Source organism: Canis lupus, chromosome 1 (genome assembly GCF_011100685.1).
Source record: "Canis lupus familiaris isolate Mischka breed German Shepherd chromosome 1, alternate assembly UU_Cfam_GSD_1.0, whole genome shotgun sequence".
Taxonomy (NCBI): domain Eukaryota; kingdom Metazoa; phylum Chordata; class Mammalia; order Carnivora; family Canidae; genus Canis; species Canis lupus.
The window spans coordinates 21,393,083-21,409,349 of NC_049222.1; the positions used below are offsets into that span (position 1 = coordinate 21,393,083).

The following is a 16,267-nucleotide window of genomic DNA, read 5'->3' on the forward strand; positions in this document are numbered from 1 at the left end:
TTTTTTTTCTAAATCCATAAGAAGTTTGTGTGAAAATGTTTTTAAATGAATGAGTCTAGCTGGGTTTGTAATTGGAAAGCCCGTCCTGGGTTTTAAAGTAGTTCCTTTTGCAAAGATGTAAAATGGCTCAAAGTTGCATTCGTGTGTATTGATTGCATGGAATTTATGATCAGCTTTATTTTTTAAGAAAAACAAAATGTAAAATCAAGGGGAGGAATCAACTTGCTCTTTGGATTATTCTTACCCGAGACAAACTCTTACCTGTGTTGGAATGAACACCCAGTTAATCAGCAGGGCTCCTGCCAGGTGATCACGGGTGTTGACTGAGGGACTCTGAGTGATGTCCCGGGAGTACCGGTGGCTTCTGCAGCAGGTCTTTTGATAGTAGAGGAAACTGTGGCACAGCCAGACCTGCATGATATCCTTTTAGGGTAAACTTGTTTAACAAATTGTCCATTTGATTTAATTGTCATAACAAATTATTAAGCAAATATTTCTCATTGAATTAGTGAAGGTTCAAAATAAATTACTGCATATGGAATTGTTGCCCTTTCTCTAATTGTGCAGCCAATATTCTGTTTATATTAAACCTTCAACTAAAGGTCTCAACATTAAGTACATTTTTTTCAGTATATTTGATAATATTTTCATCCATGGATGTATTCAGGGTTTTTTTTTTTTTTTAAGTAGTCTCCATGCCCAGCATGGAGCCCAAAGGGGCTTGCACTCATGACCCTGAGATCAAGATCTGAGCTGAGATTGAGTCAGATGCTTAACCAACTGAGCCACCCAGGCACCCCCTTACTTGTTTTCTTTTTCTTCTTCTTCTTTTTTTTTTTTTTTTAAGATTTATTTGTTTATTTGAGAGAGAGCGAGAGAGCACACAAGCAAGTGAGCAGGAGTAGGAGTAGGGGGAGAGGGAAAGAATCTCAAGGAGACGCCTTGCTGAGATGGGAGCTGGAGGCAGGGCTCGATATCAGGATCTGAGATCAAGACCCGAGCTGAAATCAAGAGTTTCCTGAGTCCCCCAAGAGCCCCTGTATTTGTTTTTTAATATGTGTAACAAGTTCTCACAAACTTAACACCCTAAAACAACACTCATTTATAGCTCACAGTTCTTAGATTAGAAGCAGGGACCGGACATGACTGCCTCTCTGCCCAGGGTCTTACAAGGCTGATGAAACTAAAGTGTGGCTTAGACTGCATTCCCTTCTGCGTCACAGGGTCCTCTTTCAAGCTCCTATGATTGTTGCGGAGTTCGTTTACTTTTAGTTGTAGGACTGGGGTCCCTGGTGTCTTGCTGGATGTGGCGGGGGGGGGGGGGGGGGGGGCTGTTCTTTGTGTTCCTGAGAGGCTGATAGCGGTTCCTTGCCCCAAGGTCCGCTCCACATTTCCTCTCCAACTTTTTTCAAGAACGGCATAGCCCCTTTTAAGAGTTTTTCTTAACCTACCAGGCCGCCTCTCTCTTTTGATCAACTCGAGGTCCATTGTTTAGTAACCTAATCATGGAGGGACACCTGAGCCCATTCACAAGCTCGGCCTGTTCATAAGGGGAGGGAATTACACAAGGAGTCTCTCCAGGGCAGGGACTACGTTGGAATTCTGCTTGCCACAATGGGTAAATGCGGTAATCTCAGCTTCCCTCAGTGTGGGAAGTAATGCTCGAGACATACGACAGAGTCTGGAGAGTTCACACTGACTCAGTGACAGCCTCTCTCTCTCCGTGAAAATTCATTAAAAAAATGGAAGCCCATAATATGTTTTAACGTCTTGTGTTGTTTCGGACTGTAGTAAAGAGGACCTCTACAGTTTGGGTGGCTGTACGATTTATGTTAGCTTCTCACCACGGGCACAGTCTCAGGAGACAGAGAGACACGTCGGCTGGCATGTAGTAAATGTAACTTTACAAGTGGTCGAGTACGCAGGAAGTGCATAGTCGGTGAAGCTTCGCATCGACCTCCAGGACACTGTCCTCCTACCCTCCCGCTTTTCCAGGTTTGAGGCAGTGCTGTGCTCTGAGAAAAATCACTTTTTTCTTTTCCAGCCTGCAGAGCCCTCCGTATCGTTGTGTCTCTTAACGTGTCACTGGACTGTTCCATCTCCCTCTGTCCCTCCATCCTAACCACCTTTCCTCGGTCTCAAGAGGTGATTTGTCCTGCTTCGAGTCAAGGCTAACCCTTCTACCTGCACCTGTGCAGCTTTCCCTTTCGTGTTTTTTTCTAAGACTCTTACTTACCAATGTTCTCCCTTCCCTGTGTTTCTTCAGCCTTGGCCTCTCCACTTGGCTCTGGATGTGAATTTCCATTTACCGTCTTGGCTCTTCAGAACTGTTTTAGGAATCCTCTCTTGTACTGTCAGGGAGCTACTCTGAATTTTTTTCTGATTTTTAAACATAAAGTACATACCAGTAGACTTTCTTTCTGTGCTTTGTTTCTCATCAGATGGTTCAGAACCTTTTTTTATGACTTGGTCTTATTAATTTTCACTTTTTTTTTTTAATTTTTTTTAATTTTTATTTATTTATGATAGTCACAGAGAGAGAGAGAGAGAGGCAGAGACACAGACAGAGGGAGAAGCAGGCTCCATGCACCGGGAGCCCGACGTGGGATTCGATCCCGGGTCTCCAGGATCGCGCCCTGGGCCAAAGGCAGGCGCTAAACCGCTGCGCCACCCAGGGATCCCTTAATTTTCACTTTTGAGGTCCCACTGCAATCCCCAAGACACAGAGAAACTCATGGCATGTTCTTAACTACTCTGCTCATCTCAGAGATGCCATTCAGTTTCTTTCATTGGTACATCGGGTCATGTGGTCTTGGTTTCTTCAGGATGGCCTGCTGCCAGCAGCCCTGTGAACCCGGGAGGGACTCTGTCTGGCTTTCCCTTAACCTAGCCGTAGAATGCCAGGCTCTGCCGTGCCCCCCCTTATCATGCCCACACTTCCTCCATCGCTCTCTATGCTTCATTGAACAAATCTCATCTCCTTCTCTATTTTCTTTTCTTCTCTCTCTCTCTTTTTTTTTTTTAATATTTATTTATTCATGAAAGACACAGGTAGAGAGAGAGGCAGAGACACAGGCAGAGGGAGAAGCAGGCTCTATGCCGGGAGCCCGATGTGGGACTCGATCCCGGGTCTCCAGGATCAGGCCCTGGGCTGAAGGTGGCGCTAAACCGCTGAGCCCCCCAGGCTGGCCCTCCTTCTCTATTTTCAGTATAACTTCTTTCTTTTATCCCTGCTTTCAAGTTATTCCTAATATCCTTTATAGCAATAACCCCAAACCTGCACATACTTGAAAGGTCTGAATTCGAAGAAAAAGTCATTGAAATAAGTGTCGTCCTACCAGGATTCTCTGTGAGGCGTGGGATACCTGCCTGTCTGAATATTCCTCTCTTTGGCGGGGCTCTGCTCCTGTGCACTGTGGTTTTGTGGGTGAATGAGAAGCCTTGCAAAGTCTAAGGCGAAGGAAACGTCTTCTTCTCAGGAATTTTCATGATTTCGAACTCCAGATACACTGTAGTAGCAGCTGCATGTTCCGTTAGTTGCCAGATTATCAGTGTCCTTTTACTCTCTTTTGTAAAAGGAAACAGGAAGAGCGAGTACAGCAAGTACGCAAAAAATTGGAAGAAGCCCTGATGGCAGACATCTTGTCGCGAGCTGCTGATACGGAAGAGATGGACATTGAAATGGACAGTGGAGATGAGGCCTAAGAGTATGATCAGGTAAGCTGAGAGGCTGCAGCTGCCGCTGTGCTGTTGCCGGCTTTTGCTCCTCGTGGCCCGCCTCGGCGGTGTAAGGAAAGCTTTTCCTCTGCAGAGGTGGCAGGTGCTGTCGCTTGGCCTCCTCTCCATTAAGGACCCTACCTATCCTTTGTCCTCCTGATGTGAAGACTCTCACAGCCCTGCCGCCACTTGCAAGGGCTCTAACCTCCCTTTAACTCCAGGTGGAAAACCTGCAAGGTGCCGTTAGAAAAACTCAGGGGAAGAGAGCAAGGACTGCCAGGTGTGGGGGGCAGTGGCCGCAGGAGATGGAAGTGGCTTCATCCCCAGCTGTCGTTCTGGGGTCTGTTGTCCCCCGAGAATTATGGCTGTAAAGTAGGCAATAGACTTGATGCAGAGAGCCTGGGCAGGGCATTTTCTAGGATAATAATCGACTCTATTTGTTTTTGAACCAGTCCTCCCGGCCCTTTTGGCCTGGGGACCCGCACCTCATCCCACTAGTCGTTCTTGCATCGGTGCCAGTCCTGGGGACACAGTGATCGCCACAGTCTGGGGCGTGTCTCCTGTCTCAGGGCTTCAGCGACCTGGTCTCTGGAGCGCGGGGAGGGCCCCGGGATGGTCGCGTCTGGGCTGCTCACGACCGGCTCTAGGAAAGCTTTTTAGCTTTTGGTGGTTTTTCAGACTTTTCTTCAGAAAACAGTTTAAGATAATCAAGGGTCATCTAACTGAGGTGTCACTAGAGCCCTGCTTATTTCACAGGTGACTGCAGATGGATTTCAGGGCAGCTGTGCCCTCATGTACGCGAGTGAGCATAGGTGGGGGGACTGGGCACTAGGCTCAGATGGAAGCCAGCACTGCGCGTTGCCTGGCACAAGTGCGGCTAGCGGTGGAACAAGGTAGTTAATATTGAGTGATTAGGGTTTTAATACATACTTAAAAGAGCCATTATTTTGGTATGTTGGGGAGAGAGAGAGTCATAGTGTGTGTATCACATCCTACACTTGAACATGGTGTTGTTAGGCCAGCCGACTGGACTGGAGGGCCGTGGAGGAATTTGAAGCCCTTGTTTCCAACATTAAACTCGGCTGACTCCCTCATTTTGCCCCCTCTGCACCTGAAGTGTTTCATAAACCAGAGCATTGCCCCGCTCGATGGAATTGGTTCCTAACAACCTGTAGAATAGATAGGACGTGGCTTGATCAAAGGGTAGGCGGTGGCCAACTTGACGTGGCTGGTGAGAGATGGAACCTGCAGCACGTGGTGTAGGCCTGCCAGCCCCGTCGTGCCGCGGCTGTCCCTCACGTCCCTTACTAGCAGCATGGCCCCTTATACTTATCCATCTATGTCCTCGATGACAGATTTACTGCGTCGGTTAAAACCGTACGATCACAGAGGGCTACTCGAGCTATCCGAATTTTAGGGCTGCTTGCAAGAGGGTGAAAACCGTGAAAACAAAGGCGTCAAATACTTAGCTACAAACGAGATCCAGGATCAGACGTATAAATAGTTGTATCCACAACTGCGCCATACAGCTTCAGCTAGATTAAATAATAATGCGTGCTATTATTATAAATGCTCTGAAGTAAAATAAATCATTGTTGTAGAAGTTTTTCTACATTTTTGCAAAAATGTTTGGGTTTGGCTGTGTCTCTTACGGGTTTTTTTTTATTTGTATGCCCTATGATTTCTCTCTTTATACATATTTGACTAAAGATAGAAAATATTTGTGTTAGCATACAAAACTGTACATGATATTTTTGAAAATGAAAGGAGTATAAATTTATTATCAAAGTGCTTGAAATAATGAGGGGATATGTTGGACATGTTTTTAATGTACAAAGTGCTGTAACTAAATGTTAATCAAGGCTTTAAAAGTGTGGTTCTAAGTGAAATTAAGCCTCTAACTACTTTTTAAAGTTCTGCTGACCTCACCTGAGGAACCATTGCATTATTTAAGTTTGTTTGTTTTTCCTTACAGGTAACTTTCGACCAACTTTCCCCAAGAGCAAATTTCTAGAATTGAACAAAAGCGTTTCCACTGGGTTTTGCCTGTAAGAAAAAAAGTACCCGAGCACATAGAGCTTTTTAATAGTGCTAACCAATGCCTTTTTAGATGTATTTTTGATGTATATATCTATTATTCAAAAAATGATGTTTATTTTGAGTCCTAGGACTTAAAATTAGACTTTTGTAATATCAAGCAGGACCCTTAAGATGAAGCTGAGCTTTCGATGCCAGGTGCAATCTACTGGAAATGTAGCACTTCGCGTGAAATATTTGTTTTCCCCCCTGTTTTAATATGAACCGATCAGGAGTACCAAATAAATCTCCCAATTAAAGATTATTGTGACTTCACTGTATATAAACAGATTTTTATACTTTATTGAAAGAGGACACCTGTACATTCTTCCATCATCACTGTAAAGACAAATAAATGATTATATTCACAGACTGATTGGAATTCTTTCTGTTAAAGAGCACAGATAATAAATAGCACCCCCACCCCCTCCTTAGGATTCCTGATTTTCAGTCAGCTGTGACCCCTGGGCCTTAGGTTTCAAATGGAGGTGGCGGAGAATAGCTGGTACATTTGCAGTTTCCTCCGGAAAGCGTGGAAACCGAGCCGCCTTTCCCTGAATTCTAAGTTGCCATCTAGCATGTGTTTGGGTTTGTTTGTTTTTTTTTCCTTGCCTGTGACTAGTACTTTTGTTAGTGCTATAAAAATAAAGCATTTTCTTCCCTTGGGTGTGAGTTAGGTACACAAATACCCTTCAGATGGCACTGGAGTCCATGATTGTTGTTGTTTTTTTCTAGGACATTTTGCATTTTCGCATGTCCACTGACCCTGCTGAGAACAGGTGCAGGTTAGACCCTTTGCCACAGAGAGAGGCAGCTTTCTAGGCAGAGGCGCTAAATGAGCCAGATTGTGATACTTTACTAATCAGTACCCGCCCTCCACAGTATTAACGTTTTGTTGTTGTTGTTGAAACTCTTCAGTGTAACTTCATTACCACTTAAATTCCTTGATACCTAATTACTAAAACTGGCACATTATTAAATGAATTTTAAAATCAAAACATACTTAAATTAATCTGCCAAGGAAAGGAGGGAGTGGTTATCATCAAATTGAAACACATTTTGGGAAATAATATCTTTCTTTGGGAAGGGTTTATGTACTTCTTCACTCTGAGTTCTTTTAAAATTAGACCCAGAAATGATGTGGTCACCCGTGTGACCAATTCCATGTAAATGTCACCTGGACATTGCATTACCACTACCTCCAGCACCCTTCCAGTTCCTGAGGAAGGGAAAGAAAAGTAGTCAAAGCAATACGACTGGCGAGGTTTGGGCTGTTGTCTTCCCGGACCTAAAGCCAAACTACATGAATAACACCCTCTTGGAATTCCTGATTTATGTTCAGCTTTGATCTCTGGGCCTTAGGCCACCAGTTCCCTCAGAGTAGTCTTGCTGGCACATGAACAGGGATGCTTGTAGACTGTGGGCTGTGCATTGGCCAAGGATGCCTGGCCCCTCAGACTGCCCCAGCCGGGGTGGCAGTGGGAAGTTAATACTGATTTCTTTGTAAGAACTGGTGTGACTACTTTAGAATGGATGTCCAAAGGCTTTTCTTAGACCCCCTAAGTCCAAGATTTCTCTTTTGTACTCAAGCTTGGGGTAACTTCACCTTGGTGATCACATGTTCTTTTTACAAAGCTATCCAACCAAGATACACATGCTTTTGTAAACAGCTTTTGTAAAAGCAAAAACACAGCGTACACACATACACAACTTTGATTTCTGTTCATATGTACTTTGCTCAGGTAGAGAACAAGGTGTGAAAGCCATTACATGGTGTCCAGCTGGGACCATCCCATAAATCCAGGTGTTCCCAAGATTTCCACAGGATGACATGTCCAGGATTAAATTCATTATCTTATCCCTTGAATCTCCCACCATCTTGCAGCCCCTAAATCCTCTGATCCAATTGCTCAAGGCAGATGCCTGTGAGTGATCCCAGACGCTACTCCTCCCCTTCCCTCCACTGTCCCATCAGACCCCAGACCCGTTAGAACTACTAAATGCACTTCTCACACCCATACCTCTTCTCCATTCCCTGAAATCCCTGCCTTCTGCAACCAACCTCCTTTTCCTCTCCTCTGGACTCTCGGTGGCTCCCTTCCTCCCTCCTCCTTCCCTTCCACCCACCCAGCCATCCTTCCCTCTCTCCCTTTTCCTTCTCTCTCCATCTCTCCTTTTTCTCCTCCATATAGCCATCAGAATGGTCCTCAAAGCAAATGTGACCGTGTAATTTCTGAAATTTCTCACTTCTCTGGGTAATTTTTAAGAATTATTTTAAGAATGATTTTTTTTTAAAGAGTGAGCACTTTGCAATGAAGAGAACCTGTGTTTGAACCTTGATTTTGCCATTTGTGTGACTTGTCAGGTTACCTAATCTCTTTGAGCCTGTTCCTCCTCAGTGAAATAGGAATAATAATACCTACCTCATAGAGTCGTCATGAGGACTGAATGAGATACTGTTTATAAAGTGTGTAGCACAGTGCCTGGTGCACAGTGAGGGCTCCTGTTGGGGCTTGCCGTTGTCATAACCCCTGCGGGTGTCCGTTTTATGTCACAACCAAGAGGCATTTTCTGATAACTGTAACTGCTCTCTGCCCCCACAATCCTCATTTTCTGCCTCAGCACTCTGTTTTTTTTTCCTATATAGAAATCTTCTAAATCTGTATTTATTTGTTGACTTTTTTTTGTCTCTCTCTTTACTAGAATGTAAGCTCCGTGAGAGCGAGGATGTGTCTGTCTTGTTCCCTGTTATGACCCCAGCACTTAGCCTAGTGCCTGGCACACAGTAAGCACTCAATAAATGTTTGTTGAATAAATGGATGAATGATCAAAAGGCTCTTCATGATCTGATACCTGCCTATTTGTCTGGCTCATCCTGCCACTCCCCACTGCACCTTCAGCTCAAGAAAAACCGCATTACTTGGTCCTTTGAAGTGCCCCCTTGGGCTTCCGTGTCTTTGCATCTGTCGTTCCCTTTGCCTGCCTGTCTACACGGCAGATTCCGGGTTACTGGTCGAGTCTCAGCTCAGTGGCCACCTCCTCTGTGAAGCTGCCCCTCATTTCCCAGGCAGACGTTCTTCCCTCTTCCGAGTTCCCACTGTACTTTGTAAATACCTCCGTGGAAGCACTTTACTGTATCGCATTGTAAATTCGTGTGCATGTCTGTTTCTACTTGGAGACTGTAAGCACCGGGAGGGCAGCGATGGCGCCTCTCCTCCTTCAGGACCCCAGAGCCTAGCACAGTGCCCGGCACGTAGTAGTTCTGTCAGGAAATATCCGTTGAATGAATCTGTAAATGAGCAAAGAGTCTTGCAGTTGGACAAGTGTCGCGAGGCGGATGTATCATCAAGGGAAGGAATGCCCCTGGTGGCTTCCAGTGTATTTCTTTGTTCTAGAAAAGAGATCTAGAAAGCATTATGTAATCTCTCTGAATATAAGATTACCTGTTTGAATTTCAAAGATAAGTTGAATAATATAGACCTTCGTGAATGATTGCAAAAGACATCAAAAAGCTTTGTGATCTCTCAAATGCTACCGAGTCCAAAATAAATATTTGCACTATTAGTATTTCCATAGTAAATGCTATGCGAAAATGTACAGCAATAAATTTTGAAGCTTTAAAAATGTTTGTCTAAGTCATCTTCAGTGACTTGATCCGTGAGGGACATCTCTGGCCTGTGTTTCCTGGACACGGGATTTAGATGGGGGTTTGGGTCCCCAAAGCTCTCGGAGCTTTTCGGTGACATCACTTTCATTTGCTGAGACAGTTGCTCCCTCCTATGCTAGGATGTTGACTGAGCGGAGAGTGCCGAAAGCTTCTCCACAGACGCAGAGACGGCCACGCTAGACCTGGAGAGGCCACAGCCCCGAGACCCCGCTGGAGCTGTCCTAGCTCGCTCATCCTGCCTGCCATCCCTCCTGGGATGCCGATGTGGCCTCTGCTGCCCTTCCAGTTCCACTGGTCACTTGCAGCAGGGTTAGCTAGGAATAGCTGTGGGGTTGGGAACTGGAGCCAGGAGCTCAGTCTGCGTGTCTCAAAGGGTCTGGGTGGGACTTCAAAAATTTAAGTTGCACGCTGATTTCTCTAGAAGGGCACAGGTAAGTTACTTTGTCAATTACTCAGCTTTTGTTTTTATAGCTGGAAGACGGGTTTTTATTTCATTTATATAGCATTTCATAGTTTATTTATTTATTTACTTAAATTTATTTATGATAGTCACAGAGAGAGAGAGAGGCAGAGACAGGCAGAGGGAGAAGCAGGCTCCATGCAGGGAGCCCGATGTGGGATTCGATCCCGGGTCTCCAGGATCGCGCCCTGAGCCAAAGGCAGGCGCTTAACCGCTGTGCCACCCAGGGATCCCCATTTCATAGTTTATAGAGCAGTTTCACCCCCACTCGTGCCGGGCTGGAATTTTAACTTAGATTTAAACTGTGTTACATGCACGTGTCATCCCCGCTCAAGAGCTGAAGAGTCTAAGAAGCAGACAAGTTAAATGGCTCAACTTGAGCCAGGAAGGTGCAGAGAAGGGAATTTGGGCCCAGAGATCTTCTGTTTCCAGAATGCCCTGCAACCTTCCAGTGCTCTTCCTCACTTGGGTTTCAAGCTGCATTTCTTTCTGTGACAGAAAACACACGGTTTGGTTTATTAAGTACCGTGTGACTGTGGCCTGGAAGCTTATATAGGGCAGTGCTTTTTTATAGGAACCCTACTTCCATGTGGGGAGAGTCAAAGCTGTTTCATTGATCTCTTCTGCTGAGCCATCTTTACTAGGATTACTTCTCTTTTATAAGAAGTGGGGACAGGTGCAGTTTCTTACTTAGTCACAGAATGTTGGGAGTTATTTTTATCTGGGGGGTTAGCAGTTTCTGCTACTGTAGTACTTTCGGCTTTTTGCTTCATGAGCTTGATGCTGTGGGAAGTCTGGCAGCAAGACGCAGCTGGTCCCAGGGAGGCCGGGAGGAGCGCGGCTCTGACAAGGGGCGTGTCTACACAGGTGTCTAGGGCATGAATAAGAGCATTCACCAGGTGCGGCGGGGGGGGGGGGGGGGGAGGACGCAGCAGGTGCACCAGCAGGTGCACCAGCAGGTGCGCGGGGGGGAGGGGGGCGAGGACACAGCAGGTGCGCCAGCAGGTGCGGGGAGGGGGACTTAGCAGGTGCGGAGGGGGGAATGCAGCAGGTGCGCCAGCAGGTGCAGGTGGGGGGGGACGCAGCAGGTACATCAGCAGGTGTGGGGAGGGGGATGCAGCAGGTGTGCCAGCAGGTGTGGAGAGGGGGACGCAGCAGGTGCGGGGGGGGGGCGGGGGTCGTGCGGGGACGCAGCAGGTGCACCAGCAGGTGCGGGGTGGGGGGCGAGGATGTAGCAGAGCTGTCGGCCCACCCTGTGACCCCACCCTGCAGTGAGCGAAGCTCTCTCTCTATCTCTCTGTCTCTCTCTCTCAAAGCCTTTGCCAACCTGCTGACCCGCACGCCCAGGTGCAGGCCTCGCGTTTCGCGCCTGTATTCAACTGGTCACCGGGAGTCCTGTCAAGGTTTCTGTCTCCTTACCATTTTTCTTCTGTTACTCCTGTCGTAGGCTTTTGCTAAGAACTCTGGCTGGATGACTACAGTGGCTCCTCTCTGCTCCCCTTGCCTCTGGCTTTGCTAGCCCCAGGTCATTTTATTTTATTTATTTTATTTTATTTTATTTTATTTTATTATTTTTTTTATTCTATTTTATTTTTTTATTTTATTTTATTTTATTTATTTTATTTTATTTTATATTTTTTGATTTTTTAAAAAAGATTTTATTTATTTATACATGAGAGGCACAGAGAGAGGCAGAGACCCAGGTGGAGGGAGCAGCAGGCTCCATGCGGGGAGACCGACGCGTGACTCGATCCCAGGACTCCGGGGTCACGCCCTGGGCTGAAGGCAGCCGCTCAACCGCTGATCCTATCCCCTGGGCGGCCCAGCCTCATGCCATTTTAAATATTGCTGCCAGGTCTTTCTCAAATGCCTCGTAGATTATCTGATGCTCCAAGTCACATTTATAGTGGGACCAGGTCTGACTCCTCAGGTGACACCCTTGTCGTTGGTCCACACAGCTTCCCTGTGGACACGCCCAGCTAAAACCCTTAGTGAAGATAGAGACCCTCCTATCAGGGATGGCATACATTGTATGCCACCAGCTGAAGGCCATGGTTAGTCTTTTTTTTTTTTTCTAAGAATTCTATTAAAGTTTTTTTTTGGGGGGGGCAAGAGAGTGGGATGAGGGGCAGAAGGTAAGGGAGAGGGAGAGAATCCCAAGCAGCCTCTGAGCTGAGCACAGAGCCTGATGGGCTCCATCTCAGGACCCTGAGGTCACAACCTGAGCCCAAACCAAGAGTCAGACACGTCACCAACTGAGCCCCCAGGTGTCCCTAGTCCTTTTCGGTCAAGGCCAAATTTCTATTCTATTCTATTCTATTCTATTCTATTCTATTCTATTCTATTCTATTCTATTCTATTCTATTCTATTCTATTCTATTCTATTCTATTCTATTCTATTCTATTCTATTCTATTCTATTCTTCTATTCTTTGTGCTAAGTATTGTGGTAGCAGATACTAACTCGGTTATTACCAGGATCTTCAGCAAAGTTCTGTTGATAATCAAAATGATATTTAGGTATTCAAAAATGATCATCCTTAAAGAGCAATTAGCATTTAGTGCCGTTCCACTAAAGCCTTATTTTTCAACTTTAGTCTTACTACTACGTGGGAATACTTCGTCGTACTCATCGCATAAAATACGCAAAAGAATCTCTCTGCTGCTCTTTCTTCACAAATTATATAAGATAATTAAGACATAATTGCTTTCTTTTTTCTTACTCTGGAGCAAATAAATGGCATAAGAATAAACAACCAAGGCCACAGACTGAGTAATCTTGCGAACACTTTACCTCCTGGAAAGAAAAGGCAATAGTCTCCATTAAATTTAGCAATGATAATGACTGCCGCAATTACAAAGTCATAGGTCTTTCCTACCTTTAACACTTTTTAGACTTTTAAAACATGTATCCTTTTATCTATATCATATTAGTTTTTTTTTATTTGATTCTGTACTTACAACTCTGGTAAAAGTGGTAAACCACCTCAGTGAGTCCACAGGACAGGAGAACAGAAGTCTTGATGCATTATTTCTACAATGGAGTTATCACATCCGGGGGGGCCTGAGGTCCCAAAGTCATCAAAAAAAGTGAAAATACATATATTCAAAGTCACCCTCAAAAACTCTAAATCCCCTATAAGGTATGCCATACGTAGACATATACAACTCCATAAAGTAATTCTAAAAACCAGCCTAAAGCAGCGATTCTCAGTCTGGAGTGATTTTGCCCACCTCCCCAGCTCCCTCCACCAGGACGAGTGGCAACGTTGGAGAATTTTGGTTGTTACAGAGAAGGAAGAGGGTGTAGTTGCTACTGATGCCAAATGAGTAGAGGACAGGGATGCCGCTAAAAATCCCACGAGGTACAGAATAGCACCCGCAAATGTCCATAGTGCCAAACCTTGGTGTGAAGAAAGAGACCTTTTATTTTATTTTATTTTATTTTTTTAAAAGGATTTATGGAGATATCTGAGCTTTTATTTTGCCCTTCAGGTAAATGTTACTCACCAGAAGTGAATGGGAGTAGGCGGGTAGAGAATTCTGTAGTGCCTCCACGTGCCTGAAGGTCACATAACATTCTGTTGGTTTTTTTTTTTTTTTTAAATAATGATTTAAAGAATCATATGCACTAAAATTCAACCTTTTGGATGTACAGGCCCATGAGTGTTGACTGATGAACATGCGCACCTCCATAATTGATAGGGGAGGGCTCTATTGCCACCGCCCTCCCAAATTCCTGCGTGCTACCCTTGGTCATCAACCCCTTCCCTACCGTAAACCCTTGTCAGCCACTGATCTGTTCTCTATTCCCCATAGTCTTTGTCTTTTCCAGAATGTCACAGGAATGGAATCACCCAGTGTAGAGTTGTGTGGGACTAGCTCCCTCCATCTAGCATAACGCAGTTGAGAATAAGTCATGGTTCACTCTTTTATGGCCCTTGGATGTTTGTTTATCCACCGTTCTCCATTCGTCTGTTGAAGGGCGTTACTCCACTGTTTCAAGATCACGACTTGGTAATCTTAACACATCTTTTTATTTATTTATTTATTTATTTATTTATTTATTTATTTATTTTTTACACATCTTTTTTATTTTATTTTTTTATTTTATTTTATTTATTTTTTCTAAGACTTCTAAGCCATGCTAGGAATTTGGATTTTTTTTCTTTTTTAATTTTTTTATTTATTTATGATAGTCACAGAGAGAGAGAGGCAGAGACATAGGCAGAGGGAGAAGCAGGCTCCATGCACCGGGAGCCTGATGTGGGATTCGATCCCGGGTCTCCAGGATCGCGCCCTGGGCCAAAGGCAGGCGCCAAACCGCTGCGCCACCCAGGGATCCCTACACATCTTTAAAAAAAAAAAACTTAGCACAGTAAAGGATTTGTTTACTGTTGAGAGGATCAAACAAAAGAGTAGCCTCGTGTTCCGTGCATCGCTAAGCTCTAAATTCAATATGAGTCAGATACATACATGAAGCAACCGCTCCGTTTTTGATCCTTCCGTATTTTGCTTCAGAGAGTTGTATTCCTTCGCCTGAATACATGCTCAGGGGTGTGCTGGACACACTAATGCAAATACAGACCACTCCCCAAATGAAACGCGTGAGTCAGGCGTCATCTTTGTCCTCTGGCCTACTCCAGGGTCATGTGGCAATGCTGTTTGCGTGGTTGTCACCATCAGTGGAAGAGGAAAATGCTATCATATAATATTGATGATATTCTTATGGATTCATAGCTGAATCCTGACATTCCTTTGAACTGCTCTTTAGTATTTTGAACAACTTCTTTCTTGCCTTTTGGGAAACACACTCAACTATTTCACCCTTAGTGATGAGAATTTCTTTAGCTCTCGTAGCATTAAACAAACATGGATTAAACAAACATGCATGCAAACATGCAGCTTGGGCTGCAGCATCTACCTGCTGATGCACAGAACGGATCCGGCTGATACGTCGGGGAACGGGGGTGCTGCCCCTGTCCTTTATCAGGGTGTGAGCCTCCCGAGGCTTTGCAGGGGCAGATCTCGGTCAGCGTTGGTCAAATGTGGATCTTCTGCTACTGTAGCATCTTCCTTATGGTAAATTTCAGTTTTTTCCATTTCTTTCCTTCCTTGGTGGCTGACTCATTGTTTCGTTGGATGGTATTGATGACAGATTTTGGTTAATTTCTGAAGAAAAAATGCTGACATCTGATTTCTTCTTCTTCTTCTTCTTCTTCTTCTTCTTCTTCTTCTTCTTCTTCTTCTTCTTCTTTCTTTAATATTTTATTTATTTATGAAAGACAGAGAGAGAGAGAGAGAGAGAGGCAGAGACACAGGCAGAGGGAGAAGCAAGGCTGCATGCAGGGAGCCCGAAGTGGGACTCGATCCCAGGACCCCAGGATCACGACCTGAGCTGAACACACTCAACTATGAAGCCCCCCAGACATCCCTGACTTCGTCATCTATGATGACGTTAAAGAATAGAAAGTTGGCTGGCCGGATTAGCGAACTTAATAAATAGCTAACAGTCTGACCTAGGGATGTGCTTTCAGACGATCTACTTTGGCAACTGTGTGTAAACATACAAATGACAAGGGGAAAGGATCCATGGGGCATAAACCCAGGGTCACCGCTATGGTCACATTAATCAAGGTGCCGCAAGAGAAAAGGGGTTTGATCTCTGCAATGACTGGACTTCACCGTCTTGAACTCTCTCCTAGTGCAGAGAGAAGCGACACAGATCAATCATTTCCAGGATAGGTCCTTTGTGTCCTCTTACGGTCTGTTTTTACTTCCAGCGTAGCGGTTCTTCCTGCTGTACGGCACAACTTCCAGGGGGAGCTCACGGTACCATAGGCGACGATGCCGGGCGTGTACCCCGGCACATCCCAGGCTCACAGTCCCCCTGCAGGAGAAGGATTAGTGTCCCCAGTGCGCAGGGGACAAAACACAGTCCTAGAGGACGTCAGCACCTGCTCAGCTGGTGGACACCAGGCCCGGGCAGAGCCAGGTGCCGGCTGCTGGTGGGACAACAGCCGCCCCGCCTGGCCGGGCTATGGGGACAAGCAGGACATGCACAGGAAGAGCAGCCGGAAGGACCGTCATCATTCTGGAAAGCAGTGGATGTGTGCACATGAGAGGACGACAGGGACTGATGACGGAAAATGCCAAGAAGAGGCTTCATGTCAAAGTCCAAGAGGAGGTCACGGCACTAGCGCCCTGGGGAAAGAAGCCCCATTTAGAGGTATTTTAGAAAATACTGCGCCAACAGGCACGTGTGCCCGAATGGCATGCTTGGCTCGACGTCTCACCTTCCCCGGCCGTGGGTGGGGCTGCGGCCTCCTCCCCTTCATTTGGTGTGAG

The 16,267-nt window shown here is 45.5% G+C and overlaps 1 protein-coding gene across 1 annotated transcript in view; it reads left to right on the top strand.

Moving 5' to 3' along the window:
• Nucleotides 1-6,166, top strand: part of MBD2 (methyl-CpG binding domain protein 2) — a 63,027-nt gene extending 56,861 nt beyond the window's left edge. Inside the window, exons 6-7 of the mRNA XM_038525969.1 lie at nt 3,579-3,717; nt 5,693-6,166. Coding sequence (XP_038381897.1) covers nt 3,579-3,705 — 127 coding nt within the window. The 3' untranslated portion in view covers nt 3,706-3,717; nt 5,693-6,166. The remainder of the gene's footprint in view (nt 1-3,578; nt 3,718-5,692) is intronic.
• Nucleotides 6,167-16,267: the final 10,101 nt, after the last annotated feature.